The sequence below is a fragment of the Palaemon carinicauda genome, chromosome 39 (assembly GCF_036898095.1).
Source record: "Palaemon carinicauda isolate YSFRI2023 chromosome 39, ASM3689809v2, whole genome shotgun sequence".
Lineage (NCBI taxonomy): Eukaryota > Metazoa > Arthropoda > Malacostraca > Decapoda > Palaemonidae > Palaemon > Palaemon carinicauda.
Window position 1 is genome coordinate 17,130,459 of NC_090763.1, and position 18,880 is coordinate 17,149,338.

Consider the following 18,880-nt stretch of genomic DNA (forward strand, 5'->3'; position numbering starts at 1 on the left):
TATCAAAGAGTGCAGATTTAAGGGTAGTCGATCACTTCTGTTCGTGGGTTGTACCAGAAAGGGTTTATTTTATGGTTAAATTGTATTCCTTTTCAGTTGAAGCATAAAATCTTTGAGCAAAAGCTTTAAGCTGAGTATAGTTATTCCAGGTCATATCTGATCTGTCGCCCTGCCAAAGATGAGAGTCCTCCTGCTTCTCCTAATAAGCATGTCTACAAACATCATTGAACCAGGGTTTGTCCTTCACTCGGTATCTTAGCACACAAAAAGGGATATGCTTCTCAATTATGTTGACTGGATTCTCTCTCAAACGGACAACAGGATCAACACTACTATATAATTGTGATTAATTCAAGCCCAAAAGATCATGCAAAATCCAACTTCAGTCGGCTTGAGATTTCATATAAACCTCAAATGCTTATAATACATCAGATATAGAGATAAAAGGCTACACCAGACAACGAGACTTCTTAAAGTTTCTTGAAGTCAATACTGTTTCTAAATATAATGATTTCATGATATTCCAAAAGCTTATTTATATAACTACTTTGTCTCCATATCTGTAAAAGCAGCAAATGTTTTTTATTCAACTTCACTATTGTATTTTTTAAGTTTTCATGCTCGAAGATGTGTAAGTCTCGAAGAAAAGACTAAATTGGACACACTGCCACTAAAGCTCCAAGATGTATATTGGCCCACAGAAATCAGGGGGGGGGGGCAATAAATCAACTCTAAAGGTTTAAGGTTTCAAGGCCACTCAAGAATGGCAGAGACAAGGGACAGTGACATTCCCTTATCAAACAGGACAATGCCCTACACTGACCATATATACATCATTATAAACAGAGCCTAAGCTCCCCCTCCAACCTAGCTAGGACCAAGGACTGCTGGCAATGGCTGCTGATGACTCAGCAGATAGACCTTTAGGCTCTCCCAAAATCGATATTCTTAGCTCAAAAAGGTGGTGAGCTTGCAGCGACCAAAGGAACAAACTAGTTTGAGCGGGACTCGAATCCCAGTGTGGCGATCACCAGGCAAGGACGTTACCAACAGGCCAACAGAGGTCCATGACAGGAAACCCCCCTTGAAAGAATTGATTGCTGAAACCCAGATTGTTCAAAACAGCAAAAGCTGTAAGCATCGCGCTCCATGGGCCAACATTGAACATTCAACGAGATTCTGAATATATGCTTCCTTCAAGCAGAAAGCGATACGGATAATTTCTGTAGTGGTGCAGGTCAGAGCGTGCATCCATGTGTATGCGTGTACATATGCATATAAGTGTATGTGTATATATATGTATGTATACAAATATATATACATATATTACGGCTAGCGAATTACGTAAATTCCCCAACTCTAAAATTCACCTATTCAATTTTACACAAGCCTGATATATACAGTACTAGAAATACACCAAGCTCTGAGAAAATTACGCAACTCCCAGACGGTAATTAAAAACAAAAAGTGGGTGATTGCTTTAAGTGAACTATTCTAAAACCAACCTCTTACTTTGGTTCTTAGTCAGGGGATACGAGCAAAGTACTGAGAAAAAATATTGGTGATCGAAATAATACACACTTTACAAGAATAAGTATATTTTATAAAAAGTAACAACAGTTCAAAAGAATTAACACCAAAAATAAATCACTTGGAATTTAAATCATAACTATACCTGAGACTAAGACAAAAAGAAAAACACTATAAAAATTATACAATTACTTGATTCACTAGAAATGAATTTACTAAAAAATATTTAATTTTCACAATTAAAGAAAAAGTTGACACTTTAACACTGGAGAAAATAAATCAAATTTACACTTATATACTTAACTAATACCCTTACGTCCTTTGGCTCACACAATATTACCCAACGGTTGAGCAAAATAAATACACTTCACTGTTTAACCTAAATCTCACAGGGCCAGTTACAAAAATTCATATTGTAAAATGTACTTACATTAATAATACACTTTTAACTAATCACCCAATAATATCACAATACAGAATATATGTTGGAGAGAAATCACTAATCACTTTTGGGAGGAAAACACTATACACGCTTGAGAGGAGAAAGGGTTGGCAGACGTTGGCTCTATCAAAGAGATAGGCTGGATCTCTTCTGCTGCTTATTGCTAGGCTCTATATATATTACCTTAATTCATCTAAAAATTTCTAGCAAATCATTCTTGTGGCGTGAGGGCATGGCTCTAGCGGTGTAAGGTTGCCAACTTAGTAATTTGAAGAAAGGGTACTAACCTTGCTTGCGAGGCAACTCTTTCTGCTAACTCCGCCCACTTTACTCCCATATCATTATAAAAAAGAAAAACCTTAAACTAGAATTTTCATGCATTTTCTAACCACGTGGGAAAAATGACAAAATCCTTCATGCTCATACCTCATGTGTGTCGTACAGCATACCTATAAAATTACAAAGGACTTTGTAACAAAACTATGTGAAAAAAAGTTAATTCTTTAAAATAACGTAAATTTACATGTACGGAACTGAATGAAAATACATCTAAAGACATGACGAAAGTCTCATGTGATTTTTATAAATTACTCAATCCTACATGAGTGGAACTAACCTTATGGGCTGGATATAAATCTCTTAAATAGAGTATAGAGTCTATATATATATACATATATAATTTTAAAGAATAAGCAAAATCTTTGTACAAGTTTGTAATATAAAAGGAATTGTAAACTTATGTTATCCAAACATAACATGATAAAATCATAGTTTTGTTCGAAACTGCGCTGTCGTCAATAAATGAAAAAAGGGAATATTCAATGTTTCTTTAACCAAAGGGTTACATCTGAAAACTTGAAGAAGCTGAGAAAATACCAGTATTCCTGTAGGAAACCATTGCCAAAATCATATATATATATATATATATATATATATATATGTATATATATATATATATATATATACATTTATACATATATATATATATATATATATATATATATATATATATATATATATATATATATATATATATATATATATGTACATACACACACACACACACATATATATATATATATATATATATATATATATATATATATATATATATATATGTGTATATATATATATATATATATATATATATATATATATATATATAATATGTGTATATATATATATATATATATATATATATATATATATATATATGCATAAAAATCACAGGGAAACGTGATGCTCAGATGCAGAAGAACCACAGGGAAAATGAAAATATGAAATATAAGATTAAGTCCTGACTAGATTCGTGATACTTCTTTAGGAGACTGGTCAGTCCTCTAAAGAGGTATCACGAAACTAGTTAGGACTTAATCTTATATTTCATAGTTTAGTTTTCCCTGTGATTCTTCTGCATATATATACGTACACACACACACACACACACACACACACATATATATATATATATATATATATATATATATATTTAAAATACAGACACACACAAGGGACATGTGAGTGTGTGCGAGTGTGTAAGCTTGTGATTGACTGTTTGGCTACTCAGTCCATCCAAGCATATAAATAGAATGAAAAAATATTGTTCCTAATCATCATACTACGAAACTAACTTGGGTTAGGTTGTTAGGTCAGTTACATTTACAGCAACATATAAAGCCATCACCCGAACTTTACATTTATAATTACCTACTTCCAGTAACAAACGTCAAAAGTTACCTGACCCACAACATTCAACGAAAACCAAATGTTTGCTAACACTGGGGACATGCCCCATAGATTGCTCAGCTTACTTAAACCATTTAGCTTAGCCTAGCCTAAGACAAGGTGGAATTAAAACTTCCAACTTGGCCTAAAGTATGGCCTAGAAGACGGATTTTCATGCAAAGCGAAAAATCTATTTTTGGGTGAGATGGCCATGTCGTCCTGATGGAAGCTTCCTATAGACAGCTTTCTAAGGGATATTTGGCTACAGTGATACTCCCAGAGAATTGACCAGAATTCTAACTCCTGGCGCGAGTATCCTTAAAATTTTTCTTAAGGATATCGCATAATATCAGGGGACGTATATCTTGATACGACACATGGCAATCTTCAACCTGAATAGCGTTTTCGAATTGAGGGGTAAGAGTGGCGAAATTGAAGGGGAGCCGTTATCAAGGTTACCCTTCCTCCCCTCCTATTACATGGTCCAAGATGGTGCTCATTCCTTGTAGCATTGAGCATGGTGCTACAGATATAGTAGTTTCGGGAGGGATTATTACCTAAGCCTTTTCTTAGAAAAGGAGGGTGGGTCCATCAGGACGACATGGCCATCTCACCTAAAAATAGATTTTTAGCTTTGCTTAAAAATCCATTTTTTGGGCTCGGGCCATGTCGTCCTGATGGAAATTTACCAGAGAATTACTTAAAAGTACTGTATCTGTAGGTTTGTATATGTGCCTCAACCTTGGGTCAGCTATTATATGGTCATCCAGACTGCTGAAAGATATGACGATACCGTTATACGTCATTACCACTAATCATGGAACAATGTTAGGGCTTCCTGCCCCCTGCAGGGAAGAGTTTTACTAGACGATGAAAGCTCAAGGTTTGAATTCGTGCAGGAACAAATATAAGTATGAACCAGATCTTTTTGTTCATCCACATCAGTACCATAAGTATGAGTTTTTCTTAGGAAAATAAGTAAAAGGACTCCAGCTACATTTTATTTTAGCTACTTGTGGGGCAAAATAAGTGCAATTGCACTTTAATCATTTATTAAGTCAATGATTAAATGGAACAACAGGTGTAATATAACATAAAAAGGAATTATATATTCAACATATACAGACAATGTTTTTCTACCTGAAAGGGAAGAAAGGGATTAAGGCCACTCACAACAGTTGAGAAAATTATTAAGATAATCTTACTGTAAATGTTGGATAATCTCAACACTATGTACAGTGTAAACATGCCCCTAGTGTCATTTGTATAATTCTGCACCTAGAAAAGAACAGTCCTAGTGTCACCAGGGTGACACTCACATAAAAGGATATTGCACTGGAAGGTGTCAACATCTTTCCACCCCAATTGAGAGAACCAATCAATTCACTGTTCATCGCAGCACTTGACGACAGGTTTTACCACACTACCTGCCGCCACCACAAAATGTTTGAGTTCATGCACTTGCTTCACATAATGTTTGTAAAACACTCTGGAGGACTTCCAACCAGTGTATGAGCAAAAACGCTCAAACTCCATATACTGAAAAAAGTTCAGTGAAGAAGCAATTTTTCTCGGATCATGACCTGCGGGTGTACTATCAGGATCCGCTCTCCGAATGAAGTAGGTGAGCTTCGCCCTCTGTTGATTTAGGGTTAAGTTTGATCCTGAAGTTTTGCCTTTGAAGAGCTGTCCTCCCCTTTAGACACTCTACTGGACATAGAGAGACATCTTCCTTCAGAGGCCAGATTCTCCAGGGACCCCACCTTTGGGTGGGTAGCTCGTGTTTGGAGAGAAAAGTAGGATCAGGAAAGAGATTCAGTTCTCCCACTTCTGTGAACTGAATATGACCCTCATCTCTTGATAGGGCTACTATTTCACTAACTCTAGCCCCTGAGGCTATGGCGACCAGGAAAATAACTTTTTATGTTAGATCCTTTAGAGAACAATCTTCATCGTTCAAGGCTGAAGCATAGTGTAAAACTTTATCCAGAGACCATGAAATGGGCTTCGGAGGGGCTGCAGGTTTAAGTCTAGTTATCATGGTGGCAGCCAAGCCTTGCTGGTGAAGGTGGATGAAGAAGGACAGGCAGAAGTCTATTGAGATTTCTTTTGGCCTTTTTGCTTTTACGAAATCAACCCACTTTTTCCAAGATGATCGTATTGTCTTTTTGTTGACTTTGACTTGTACTCTTCTAGGAAGTCTATACTGCCTTTTGAGATCCCAAATCTTTTCTTTACTGCCAAGGTTAGAAAATCATGAGATGAAGGTTTTGGGTTCTCTGTTATGAAGCAAAGGCAGTCGACTTCTGAACCAGTTGAGATAGAGCTTGGTTCGGTAGAGGGACCAGCCTCAGCTTCAGTTCATCACTAGAGGGAACCAATTGCTCTTGGGCCACTTGGGGGTCACTAGTGCTGCAATTCCCTTGAAGGATCTCAGCTTATTAAGGACCTTCAGCAGGATATTGGTTGGAGGGAACAGGTACATCCGGGTCCATTTGTTCCAATCGAGGGACATGGCTTCCGTCGCCTCCGCCAGAGGGTCCTCGTATGGGGCTACATATCGAGGTAGATTCTTGTTGTTGCTCGTCGCGAAGAGGTCGATCTGCAGTTCTGGGACTTTTTCCAAGATGAAGGAGAATGATTCTGCATCTAGGGACCATTCCGACTCTATCGGCTTTAGCCTGGATAAAGCGTCCGCCGTCACATTGCGGAACCCTTGTAGGTGAGCTGCTGATAAGTGCCATCTCTTCTTTTTCGCTAACGAAAGATGGCTAACATCCCATGGTTGATGTGGGGCAATCTCGAGCCTTGTCGGTTTAGACATCTCACTATCACTTCGCTGTCCAAGACCAGCCTGATGTGGGCTGATCTGTGAGGGGATAGTTTCTTCAGCAACAAGAGGACTGCCATGGCCTCCAGAATATTGATGTGAAAGGTCTTGAACAGAGACGACCAAGTCCCTTGGACTTTCCTTTGATGGGAGTGACCTCCCCATCCTTCCGTCGAGGCATCCATGTGGATGGTCACCAATGGGTAGGTGGTTGTAAGGGAACGTCCTCGTTAGGCTCTTGACCTTCGACCACGGCTTGAGAAGTGATCGTAGTAAGGTCGGTACGGTCTTTGTAGATCTCTTCGAGCGTTTGATGCGTATCTTCTCCAGACTCCTGATGCATCTTTCAACTGTGCTCTTAGCACTGAGTCTGTTACTGCTGCAAACTGGAGACAGCCCAGTACTCTTTCTTGTTGGCGTCTTGAGATCCTGTTGGATTTCAGTAGTCTCTTGAGAGAACCCACGATCTCTCTCCTCTTCTTTGGTGGAATGGAGAGGCGGTGTGACTTCAAGTTCCAATGGATTCCCAGCCATTGAAACTCTTGAGCTGGAGAGAGGCGAGACTTCTTGAAGTTGATCTTGAATCCCAGATGTTCCAGAAACTGGATCACTTTTTTGGATGCTTGCAAACAAGCAGTCTTGGATGCTGCTCACACCAGCCAGTCATCCAAGTACGATGCCACCTGAACGCCTTCTAGGCGTAGTTTTTGTACGACTGCGTCCGCAAGTTTCGTGAAGATCCTTGGGGCGATGTTTAGTCCGAAGGGCATGGCTCTGAACACATACTTTGTCTTCTGTAGCTTGAATCCTAGGTAGGAGGAGAGGGGGCGGCTGACTGGGAGGTGCCAGTAAGCATCTGCCAGGTCTATTGAGACTGTGTACACCCCTTTCGGTAACAGGGTCCTTATGTGTTGAAGGGTTAACATCCTGAACTTGTTATCGATGAATTTGTTGAGTGGCGACAAGTCCAAAATGACTCTGAGTTTGTCCGAGTCCTTCTTGGGAACACAAAATAGCCTTCCCTGGAATTTGATGGACTTTGCTTTCTTTAAAACCTTTTTGCTCAAGAGTTCTAAGGTATATTCTTCCAGTAAGGGGGGTAGAGTGTTGGAAGAATTGAGGAAATGAAGGTGAAGACCTGTTCCATTTCAATCCTAGTCCATTTTTGATTAGGCTGTGGGCCCAGGGATCGAAGGTCCAACGATCCCGAAAATGTTGGAGCCTCCCTCCTACCTGTAGCATCTCATTGCTTGGGAGGTCCAGAGGGCTTGCCACTGTGACCGCGTCCACCCTTGCCTCTTGAAGGGTGTCGTGAGGAGCCCCGTCGAGAACCTCTTCCTTTCAGACGCAATGGTAGTGATTTGCCTCTCAAACCCTGGGTTAAAATCTGGTGATTGGGCAACCAGCTGTTGAGGCACCACTTGGAAGGTGGTCTGTGGTTGAGCAACCACTTGTGGCATTGCGACTGTGGGATGTTGATGAGGAGGCCGAGAAGGTAGTCTTGGCTTCTTTGTCTTCCGTTTTGGTTGGGGACCCGCATCCGGGGAAGACTTCCTCTTTGATGAGATGCCCCACTTTTGGAGAAGGTTCCTATTCTCCGTGGCAGCTTTCTCAACTACCTCTTTGACCGCTTCCTTTGGGAAGAGGTCTTTACCCCCAGATGCTGGAAGAAATCAGCTTCCTGGGTACGTGTTTCACCGTCGCGGCAGCGAACACGAACTCCCTACAGGCTCTCCTAGACCTTCATGAAGGCGTACAGGTCCTTCACGAGGGTGGGCATATGCATCTTGGCCAGGACCGTGAGCATGTCTGGGGTGCTGTTGTGGCCTGCACACATCTCTAAGCAGTTCTGGAGGGACAGGGAGGCGGCTAGCCTCTCCTTTGTCTCTTGCTACCTTCGCAAGATAAAGTCCGACAGCTTAGGGAGGTTCTTACTGAACTGCTGTCCCGCGATATCTCCATCTAGCATTCCTACTGAGAAGGTTAGGTAGACCTCCTTCCACTCCTCATCTGTGGGCAGGGCTAAAGACAGAGGCCTACACTCCTCTAGTGTAGGGCATGGTTTGCCTGCCTCGACTGCCTTGGCAACAGCCTGGAATGCCTTCGACGTAAAGGGGAAGGCTCTTGAAGCAGGAGCAAGAAAGGTAGGGTGTTTCTTGCTCATTGCAGAAACTCGCCAGTTGGTATAACCTGCTTTCTTCAGGCTACTCGTCAAGAGAGCCTGTGCCTTGTCGTGGTCGAATACCATGACTTCCTTCGGTTCCGTCTCTTCCTTTGACGCTGGTTCATTCTTCAATTGAATGAAGCACTCCAGGTATGTGTTAAAGTTCGGCCAGAACTGAATGTCATCCAGGGGAATTGCTCCCATCTTCTCCGAGATATAATAGGCATGAACTCTGCATACATCCATGGATTGATCTCGGAGCAGGATGGCAGGTCTTGAACTCTGAGTCGCTTGTAAGACCCTCGGGAGGCGGCTGTCAGAGTCGCTTCCCGAAGCTCTCTAGTAATCTTCGCTTCCCTTTCTTCACTTTCGTTGCGAAGATTCTCCATTAGGGCGGTAATATGGGCCAAAACTGCCTGCCCCATGGCGTCCAATGGAGGGGTAGGAGCCGAAGATGTAGATGGTGTCAATTCTACTGCAGGCACAGGTGGAAGGGGTTCCTCCACTTCTGACGAATCGTCGTCTTCATCTCCTCCTGGAGGAAGGGTAGACTCTTCCTCTGAATCGTCCCGAAGTAGATACTTCTCTGTGTCCGTAGACACTTCAGACATCCTTTCCTCCTGGTGGATGTCCATGCCTTACATAGCTTCACTAACTTCTGCCTAAACTGCGATCTGGCCGCAGGGAGGCCCGGGTCGTGTCTGGGGCACGACGGCATCAGTGCCAGCTTTAGGGAACAGCAGGCTACGCATCCTATCATTAGGGAGGTACGGTCCCGGAGAGTTCTTCTGGAACCCTCGTACCCATTTGCGAAGCTTCTCGCGTGCTGCGTCCCTCGACTCCGTTGACTTGGGGCAGCCGAAACCCTTGGCCACCAATGCCGAGCAGATGTTGCAGTCTTTGGGGTCCCAATACCGCAAAGCTTCGGTGGTAACAACGCAGGCGGCATGAGACCTGCACATGGTGTGACCACAAAAGTTCCTACTCTTGCGGTTACAGTACATCATACCACACTTCATTTTCTGCTCCTCTTGCAAAGAAAGGAAATTAAAATGAGTATGTGGTAATTTATCACACTTGATAAATAATTTTCATGCCATAAATGTTTTGGTATCTTAACCATTATAGCTTAGGATAGTAAGCTAAAAAGGAAATAGGAAAGACACACTTGTGTCTCCTGTCCAGCCAATTGCTGTGACCTCCCCCAACATTAATATTAGAATTTCCTTATCAAAGGAAAATCAAAGAAGAAGGGTTCTAACCTCTCGTGTTAGAATTAGTGTATACTAGCACTAACCCTTTCATAAAGTATTAATATTGTGGGTAAATTATGGTGTGATGACTTTCATCAGTGTATTGAAGGAATACTTCACTTCAATATAAGATTGGTCTCAACAATAGACTGTGAAAGGATACACAGGGTACGTTAGAAAATAAACTACTGTATAATATATACCATAGTTTTCTGCCTGTAGTATGTACTATACTGAAGAAATACTGGCTATTGTACAAACATATACTGTAGTTCAGCCGCCATGTTGCCGGCTAGGCTAGCACCTGGCGGCACCCGTCCAGCCGGCAGCATACTGACGGCAATAGCCGACAGAGAGAGAGAAAGCATGGAGCGAAGGACTACCTTAATAGTGTAGTTTAGCACAAATATAAGGGTGTAGGCATTATTATTCCTACTGCCTTCCTCCAGAATGAGGGTTCAAATGGGAGGGGGGAATGAATCATTCTACCTTCCATCCAGCCACAAGATCTGTTGCCGGCTACTGCCGGTTTCAGGGATGTGGATGGCAGTCCAAGATAGAACTGAAGAACACTCAGAGACTAAAGGGTCTCCCACCGGCAACCGTCATAGGCGGCACAACCTTTCACGGAGCCTTGCGTACGTAGGGGAAAGTCAGAGCGGCTATCAAGCTGCCTATGTAGGAGCCCTGCCGGCGCCACGTTCTACCCGGCAAGCAGGGAGATTGTAGGACACCGGCCACAGACATGCGATGGCTAGGCTATCGCTAAAGGACAGAGAGGGGCAAGGAGAGGGTCTTGTATGTTGTGTCGGGAGAAGGCGGCAGGATTGCCACCATTTCCAAACACAGCTGAAACTTCGTTTCAATATTAGCGCCATCCTAGGCAGTAGAAGAATGTCGATTCTTCAGCCTAGGGTCTGACAAAACAAGACTTGTCTTCTAGACTGCAGGGGAGAAGGTGGCGGCATTGTACTACCACCTCAGATGCGGACTAGGGAAGCTAAACTTCCTATGCCTACAACTGTAAACCGGCAGGGGAGTGACTACTCATCCGGCAGCCAAGCCGCCAGCATAAAGACTGATTACTCTGAGTTACTGTCGTAAATCCAAGCAGGGATACTCACCGGCAAGGGGGGATGACAGAAACACTAGCCTAGTCAAGCCGGAGTGTACTATTCTATGGCGAGACCAAGATAGGGTTGTTGCTTAATGGCGGCACTCAGAGGGAAGGAGGGTTTACCCTTAAATCTTCGAAGGAGACGGGTATCGAATTACATAATAAATTCTAGGAGATATACTATCTCCTGTTGAATTGATAAAGCGATACGCGAGGGTAAACGGGGATAATGTATGAAAGCATACTAAAGCGCATAGGCTAGGTTAGCCTAGCGCGGGGCAAGATATCGGCTACCTATATCACTGGGACTCTAACGTATACGATCGGCACATTTAGGAAGAGGAAAAATATTTGCATGATCTTATCTACACTAGTATAATTTTGCCTAAATAGCTATAATTCATTAAAGCTAAATACCGGGAATGTCGTTCTGCTGACTAAATAAAGCATGCATGACGAACGACAGCGCCCAAAATGGCGCCTCCGGTGACCGGTTATGTTCCAATAAACACATTAAATTTATGCTAATTTCATTGTGAGAAGAGAGCAAAAAATTATACACTGTAAAGATTAAATACTTAAATTTCCAGAGGCAGAAGAGGCTGGAGAATGCATAATAATTCCTCGAAAATAGTCATCTAAAATACTAGATAAGCACGGAGAACACCGTGCAAAAGCGCTACTGAAATAGGAATGAGTGCCATCTTGGAGCCCTGTAGTAGTAGGGGAGGAAGGGTAACCTTGATAACGGCTCCCATTCAATTTCACCACTCTTCCCCCTCAAAGCGAAAACGCTATTCGGGGTGAAGATTACCATGTGTCGTATCAAGATATACGTCCCCTGATATTATACAATATCCTTAAGAAAAATTTTAAGAATACTCGCGCCAGGAGTTAGAATTCTGGAGACCTATGGTCAATTCTCTGGGAGTATCACTGTAGCCAAATATCCCTTAGAAAGCTGTCTATAGGAAGCTTCCATCAGGACGACATGGCTTGAGCCCAAAAAAGTCCAGCTTATGGAAAACAGACTGTTTGATCTACAGAATTAAAATCCTCCCATTGAAACAAACAAAATCAAGAGAGATGAGATTACTCACTGTACTTTAATAATCCCTTACAATTCTCCTGCATCTTAGACAATCACCACCATTTTCCGAACACCGTCAGACCGTAAAAATTAGGAGTTTCACCAAAACATTGAAAACAAGACCTCTAAACAAATAGTTCCCGAACACATACACAACATACACTCTAGTTATTTAGCCTACCGTATATGAATGCCCGATCCACAAGTGTGATAGTTAATATCTATCTGGCTTTGATATGCAAAGTTACTTTTTACGCTATGATATACTTGTATGGGCCATTTTAAATTGGATTTAGAGTAGGTTTGTCATCATATAAATCACTTTTTGCCTTAGTTTATTTCACATTATCTTTCATCCGAAAAAGGTTAAATGAAGCTTACAAATAGTTTATTTATGTTTATTATTAACGATTTAACATTTCCACCTAAATACAACAGTTCATAAGAACCTGTAAAACTCTGAGACGACTGATCACATCAGTATCAGTTCTCAGTGCCTCAAAGTCTCAGCTTCAATAGTGGCTGGGTGGGAGGCAATATCGTAATGGGACAATGAAGTGACGCTTATCTTGTAAAGGGTATTGGGAGTAAGGAATAAGAAGTCGTGGTAGTGCGATTGGTCTGATGGGGTCTGAGGGTCGGCCAGCGATACCTTCCTGGCTTCCTGCACCTTCTCGATTTCCTGGTGGTAGGCTGCGATGGGACATTGGTCAAAATCATCAGGGTCCTCGAATTCTATGCCGATGGTGTGGTCCGAAATATAACCAATGCGGAGATTTTTAGGTTTGCTGGGGACTGTAGGAAAGAAGACAAGAGAAACAACTATGAGACTTGAATAAAATTAAAAAGCTGTACTGTCTCCATGGATTATGTGGTTGCATAATAACAACAATATCGTAAAGATTAATCATCAAAGTGAGCATATAATAATTATTATTATTATTATTATTATTATTTTTATTATCAGTATTATTATCATTTGATAAGCTACAACCCTAGTTGGAAAAGCAGGATGTTATAAGACCAAGGACCCCAACAGGGAAAATAGCCCAGTGAGGAAAAGAAAAAAGGAAAAATGAATTATTCTAAGAACAGTAACATAGAAATAAATTTTTCCTACATAAACTGTAAAATTTTTTAACAAAACAAAAGGAAGAGAAATTAGATAGAATTGTGTGCCCGAGTGTACCCTTGGGCAAGATGACTCTAACTCAAGACAGTGGAAGGCCATGGTACAGAGGCGATGGCATTACAAAAGACCAGAGAATAATGGTTTGATTTTGGAGTGGTCCTTCTCCTAGAAGAGCCGCTTACCATAGCTAGAAAGTCTCTTCTACCCTTACCAAGAGGAAAGTAGCTACTGAACAATTACAGTGCAGTAGTTAATCCCTTGGGTGAAGAAAAATTGTTGGGTAATCTCAGTGTTTTCAGGTGTATGAGGACAGAGGAGAATCTGTAAAGAATATGCCACACTATTCGATGTATATGTAGGCAAAGGGAAAGTGAACCGTAATCAAAGAGTAGAATCCAGTGAAGCACTGTTTGGCCACTTAAAGGACCCCATAACTCTAACGGTAGTATCTCAACGGGTGGCTGGTGCCCTGGCCAGCCTACTAATAATAAGCATTTCCCATTAACAAAAATAGGATAATTCCTAATCAGGCAAAGTTTGAAAAAAAACATATAAGAAGTATTTTTCCTTTTGAATATCTTCTTCTTTTGAATATCTAATAGATATTTCACCTAAATAGAAGGGAACTGTTTGAGTTTATGTAAAACTGCAACGCCATCTCCCGAAATAAAGAAATGGCTTTACAAATTGAATAAAAGAATTGATCAAGATAGACCTTCTTCTAATAAAATGCCTTTGTTTCCGAAGTAACCCTGACTCTAACTAGCAACCAAAGCAGACAAGTTTTGAAGACGTAACAATTAATAAACCAAGCGAGACTATCGGAAAAAAAGTAACGCTACATTTTAGCATTCTATATTTCCTCAATAGAAACTCCCTAAAAGCATGTTTAAACACCTAGGTACATAAAACGTAATGAAGCCAAATTTTCTACAAGGACCAAGACAAGTTATTTTCGTTGTTCAGTAAAACAAAATATATCACACAGTGCTTTACACTATACTTACCTCCTTCAGAATTTTAAGAAAGAAGAAGAGTCTTGCTCTCAGATGTGAAAATCAATGAATATTTCATCTAAAGTGTTTCCAATTTGAAGAAAATATCATAAGAATCGTTGATGTAGGCTACAACGACAGAAGCAAGCAGAACTTTATCATGAGTACAAAGATTTATTTTGCAGCCTCTAATTATGTTTGCGAAGTATAAAAAGTAATAAAAAAAAAAAACTAATAAGATAGTTTACATCACGAAGAAGAATTTCTTTGACACTGCAATAGGCTACATCTACCTTACAATACACCAAATGTTGAATATTAGGAGGTTATCCTCGACCGAAATATTTCATTGACCGTCTTTTTAAATATAAGTATCGCATGTGTACAATGATAGCAAAATCTTTAAAATCAATCATGAAAGCAAAGACATTATTGGAAATTGTTCTGTCTTGAATCAAACAAACATTACTGAAAGAAACAATGCTTACTGCAAGGAAGCTGAGCCAAGCAGGCGACAGCAAGACTCAGGACCAATAGTAAGACGAACTTCATGATGAACTTGTTCCAAGCAGAGCACTGACGATTAGGTGCAAGTTAAGTCCTTCTTATATACCGGGTATTGGAGAACACATGGTGTATCAAAAGGAGGACCTAATGTTTTGCAACTTAGTTTTAGAAGAAGTGTTACAAACACAGATGTGGTTTTCTCACTGGGTCTAAACAAATTGATCCACTTATATTACTCAATATCTTGCTTGCCTCAGATGATATAGAAAGTATAAAATTCAGTAAGCTAAGAATTACGATATATATATATATATATATATATATATATATATATATATATATATATATATATATATATATATATATATATATATATATATATATTCATCATCTCCTCCCACGCCTATTGACGCAAAGGACCTCGATTAGATTTCGCCAGTTGTCTCTATCTTGAGCTTTCAAATCAATACTTCTCCATTCATCATCTACTTCACGCTAAATAGTCCTCAGCCATGTAGGCCTGTAGGTCTTTCATATCTTTTAATGCGTTATGGAGCCAAGTTGAAAGGTTGGTGAACTTATGTCTCTTGGGGAGTGCGAAGAGCATGCCCAAACCATCTCCATCTACCCGTCACCATGATCTCATCCACATAAGGCAATCGGGTCATCTCTGTTATAGTTTCATTGCTTATCCTGTCCTGCCATTTAACTCCCAATATTCTTCTTATAAAATCTGATGGATACTGTTTCATCGTCATACCACGACTCATGTCCATACAGTAACACAATTCTCACTAAACTGATATATATCTAGATTTTTATATGTAATTTTCTGTATAGATATAAATATATATATATATATATATATATATATATATATATATATCCCTTTCTGAATGATCACATCAGTATGGTGAAAGGGTTTGTGTATTGCCATGATTAGTGAAGCTGTACTAGTCAGGGCTACCCAAACTAGGTTGGTTTGCTGTGAGCTATCAGATAAACCCCAAACATGAATAAGAAAATGTCTGAGGCCTTTGTCTTGCAGAGGACTAGAAACAGCTGCATTTGATGTTGTATACACACATATCTATATATATGGATATTAGGCCTATTACCTCTGGCAAATTACATAACCTCCCGAATTCCAAACTCACCTGTTTATTTTTACATAAATCTGTTATACTTCAAAATTATTACCTGAGCTCTAAGAAATTATGCAACTCCAAGAGGGCAATATATATAAAAACACTGAATATCCAAAGGTCATTTACTTTACTATTCAAAACAAACTGGGTAATTACTTTACTTGAACTATTCAAATCAACCTCTTACTTCAATTCTTAGTCAGGGATACGAGCAAGGTCTATTAGGAAATAATGAGGATCGAAATAATACACTCTTTACAAAAATAAACATATTCTATAAAAAGTTACAACACTTATGAAAAAAGAATTAACACCATAAGTAAATTACTTGAAATATTAAATCTTGAACAAAACCTTCAGACTAAAACAAAAGAAATACAATCACTTGTTTCACTGGAAATTAATTTATAAAACTATCCGATTTTGATAATTAATGAAAATAGTTAACACTTAAACACTCTAATAATTAAATACTAAATGAAATTTACATAAATATAAAATGTGTGTTTTGGCTCACATGAGGTAACCGAACAGTTAAGCCAAAAGAAATACACTTCAGTTCGACGGGCTACCAATGCAAGAGCCCATGTTCAGTAAAAGGCTGGACAATCTATAAGCAAGCAAGTACACATCACTTTTTAACCTAAATCTCACAGGGCCAGTTACAAAAATTTATGTTATACAAATACTTTCATTAACACAATACACTTGGAATCACATTCAATGGATTTATCAACATTTGAACACACTACACACGATATATGCTGGATAGAAATCATTAATCACGTTTGAGTGGGCACACACTGGACGCACTTGAGAGGAGAGAGGATGTTGGCTCTTTCACAGGGATAGGTTGGATCTCCGCTGCTGCTTAAAAATTTCCTAGTGGCATATATATATATATATATATATATATATATATATATATATATATATAGTGACTTAAAACTACTAGATAATTCTAAATAGATTATTCTCGTGGCTTGGGGGAAAGGCCCAATGGCACAAAAGTTGCTAACTAAGTCTATCGAACAAGGGAACAAACCTCGCTCGAGAGGTAACTCTCTCTCGGCTAACTCCGCCCACCTGCCTCCTCGAAACAATAAAAAACGATAAAACTAACTCTGGGTTTTTAAGAACATTCTAACTACAGGGAAATATAAACATGTTGTAATAACTCGTAAACATAGCATAAGCCCCCGTGTTCATACCTCATATGTGTCGTATAGCATACCTAAACGAGGTTACATAACACTTCATAACAGAATAAGTGAAATAAAATGTTAATCCTTAAAAATAACGTAAATTTACATACACTGACTTGAGTGATAAATACAATAAAATGAACGACAAAAGTTTTACATAATTTACATACAATTACTTAAACCAACAAGAGAGGAACTCACCTTACGAGCTGGCTATACACCTGTTAAATACACCAATAAAATACATGAAAAAAAAAAAATATTTACTCTACACTAGACCAGCTTCGTAAGAATATATATAAGGCACATAATTAGTGCATGATGCAAATTATGGGTGATTCAACTAAACGATAATAAAGGCCAAAGAATGGTTGTCGTATGTCAAGGACAGATGTGGCTCCTCAACGTCCAAATCTTTGCAACGGTCAAATTCACGGAGGCCTTGGCATGCCTCCTTTGGCGATGGACAGCCAAATAAAAGTGATATATGCAAAGCTACAACAAAACATCATCCTACCAAATACAAATTGTATATCATCATAAGCCATTGCTATTCCACTGGAGGAAAAAAGCCTCAGTAATGTTCTTCAACTCGTGTCCGTGTATGGTCTTTCTATGCTAGTCTGTATACACAAATTTATTTGGTACATCAATCCATTGTCTTCTCCTTCTGCTTCGTTTGTAGTGTCTAGGGGCCCATTCTAATATTTTTCTTGTTCATCTATTATTTGATGTTCTCATTAAATGTCTTGTCCCAATCCATTCCTTTTTCTTACATATTATTACAATATTCTTTACTGTACTTATTTTGCTCCTTTTCTGTCTTTTAGTGTTATTCCCACCATTATTCTTTCCATAGCTCTTTCAGTTGTAACTAGCTTATGTTCTAAGGCTTTAGTAAGGCTCTAAGTTTCTGATGCATAAGTTAATAATGGCATGACTATCTGGCTAAATAATTTCCTTTACGGAAAAGTGGCATTTTACATTTCATAATCTTTCTTTGTTCACCAAAAGCTCTCCATCACATGATTATCATTCTTTTAATTTCAGGCTTATGTCGTAGGGAAACCCTTACTATCTGTCCTAAGTATGTATATTCATTAACAATCTCTAGAGGTTTGTACATAACTATTATTTGTTGTCTCTGCATTTTCATTGAATATTATCTCAAGTTTTACTCATATTAATTTTCATGTATATATATATATATATATATATATATATATATATATATATAAAGATTATATTAGTCCGAATAGAAAGACAGCTAAACTTCAATCAATCAAGAGAGCAGGCAGGCTTTAGTAGTGGGTATTCAGCTACTGAACATATCAATGTAATTAACCAGCTAATGGCAAAATCAAGAGAGTATGACAAACCACATTGTATGGCATGTATAGACCATGAGAAAGCTTTGGATTCTGTCAAGACCAAGACTCTCGTAGTAATGAAATTCCTTCAAAGTTAAGGAATAGAAGAATCTTATGATAGAACCCTCTAAGATATCCTTACGGGAAGTATAGCAATCCTAAAACTACATTAAGATAGTCGGAAAAATCCGATTGAGAAAGGAGTAAGATAGGGAGACCCTATCTCTTTAAAGTTATTCACAGTGTGCCTTGACGGAGCTTTTAAAAATGATTGGGAAAATGAAGGAATTAACATTGATGAGGAATATCTTAACAACTTGAGATTTGCATAGTTCTATTTAGAGATTCATGGGAGCAATTACAAGTGATGAA

At 39.3% G+C, this 18,880-nt stretch overlaps 1 protein-coding gene across 1 annotated transcript; it reads right to left on the reverse strand.

Moving 5' to 3' along the window:
• Positions 1-12,614: 12,614 nt before the first annotated feature.
• LOC137630810 (uncharacterized) lies at positions 12,615-14,887 on the reverse strand. Its single transcript, XM_068362356.1, has 2 exons — positions 14,767-14,887; positions 12,615-12,946 (listed from the first exon to the last, which is right to left on the reverse strand). The coding sequence occupies exons 1-2, from the start codon at positions 14,828-14,830 to the stop codon at positions 12,642-12,644; spliced, it is 369 nt and encodes a 122-aa protein (XP_068218457.1). The 5' UTR covers positions 14,831-14,887; the 3' UTR covers positions 12,615-12,641.
• Positions 14,888-18,880: the final 3,993 nt, after the last annotated feature.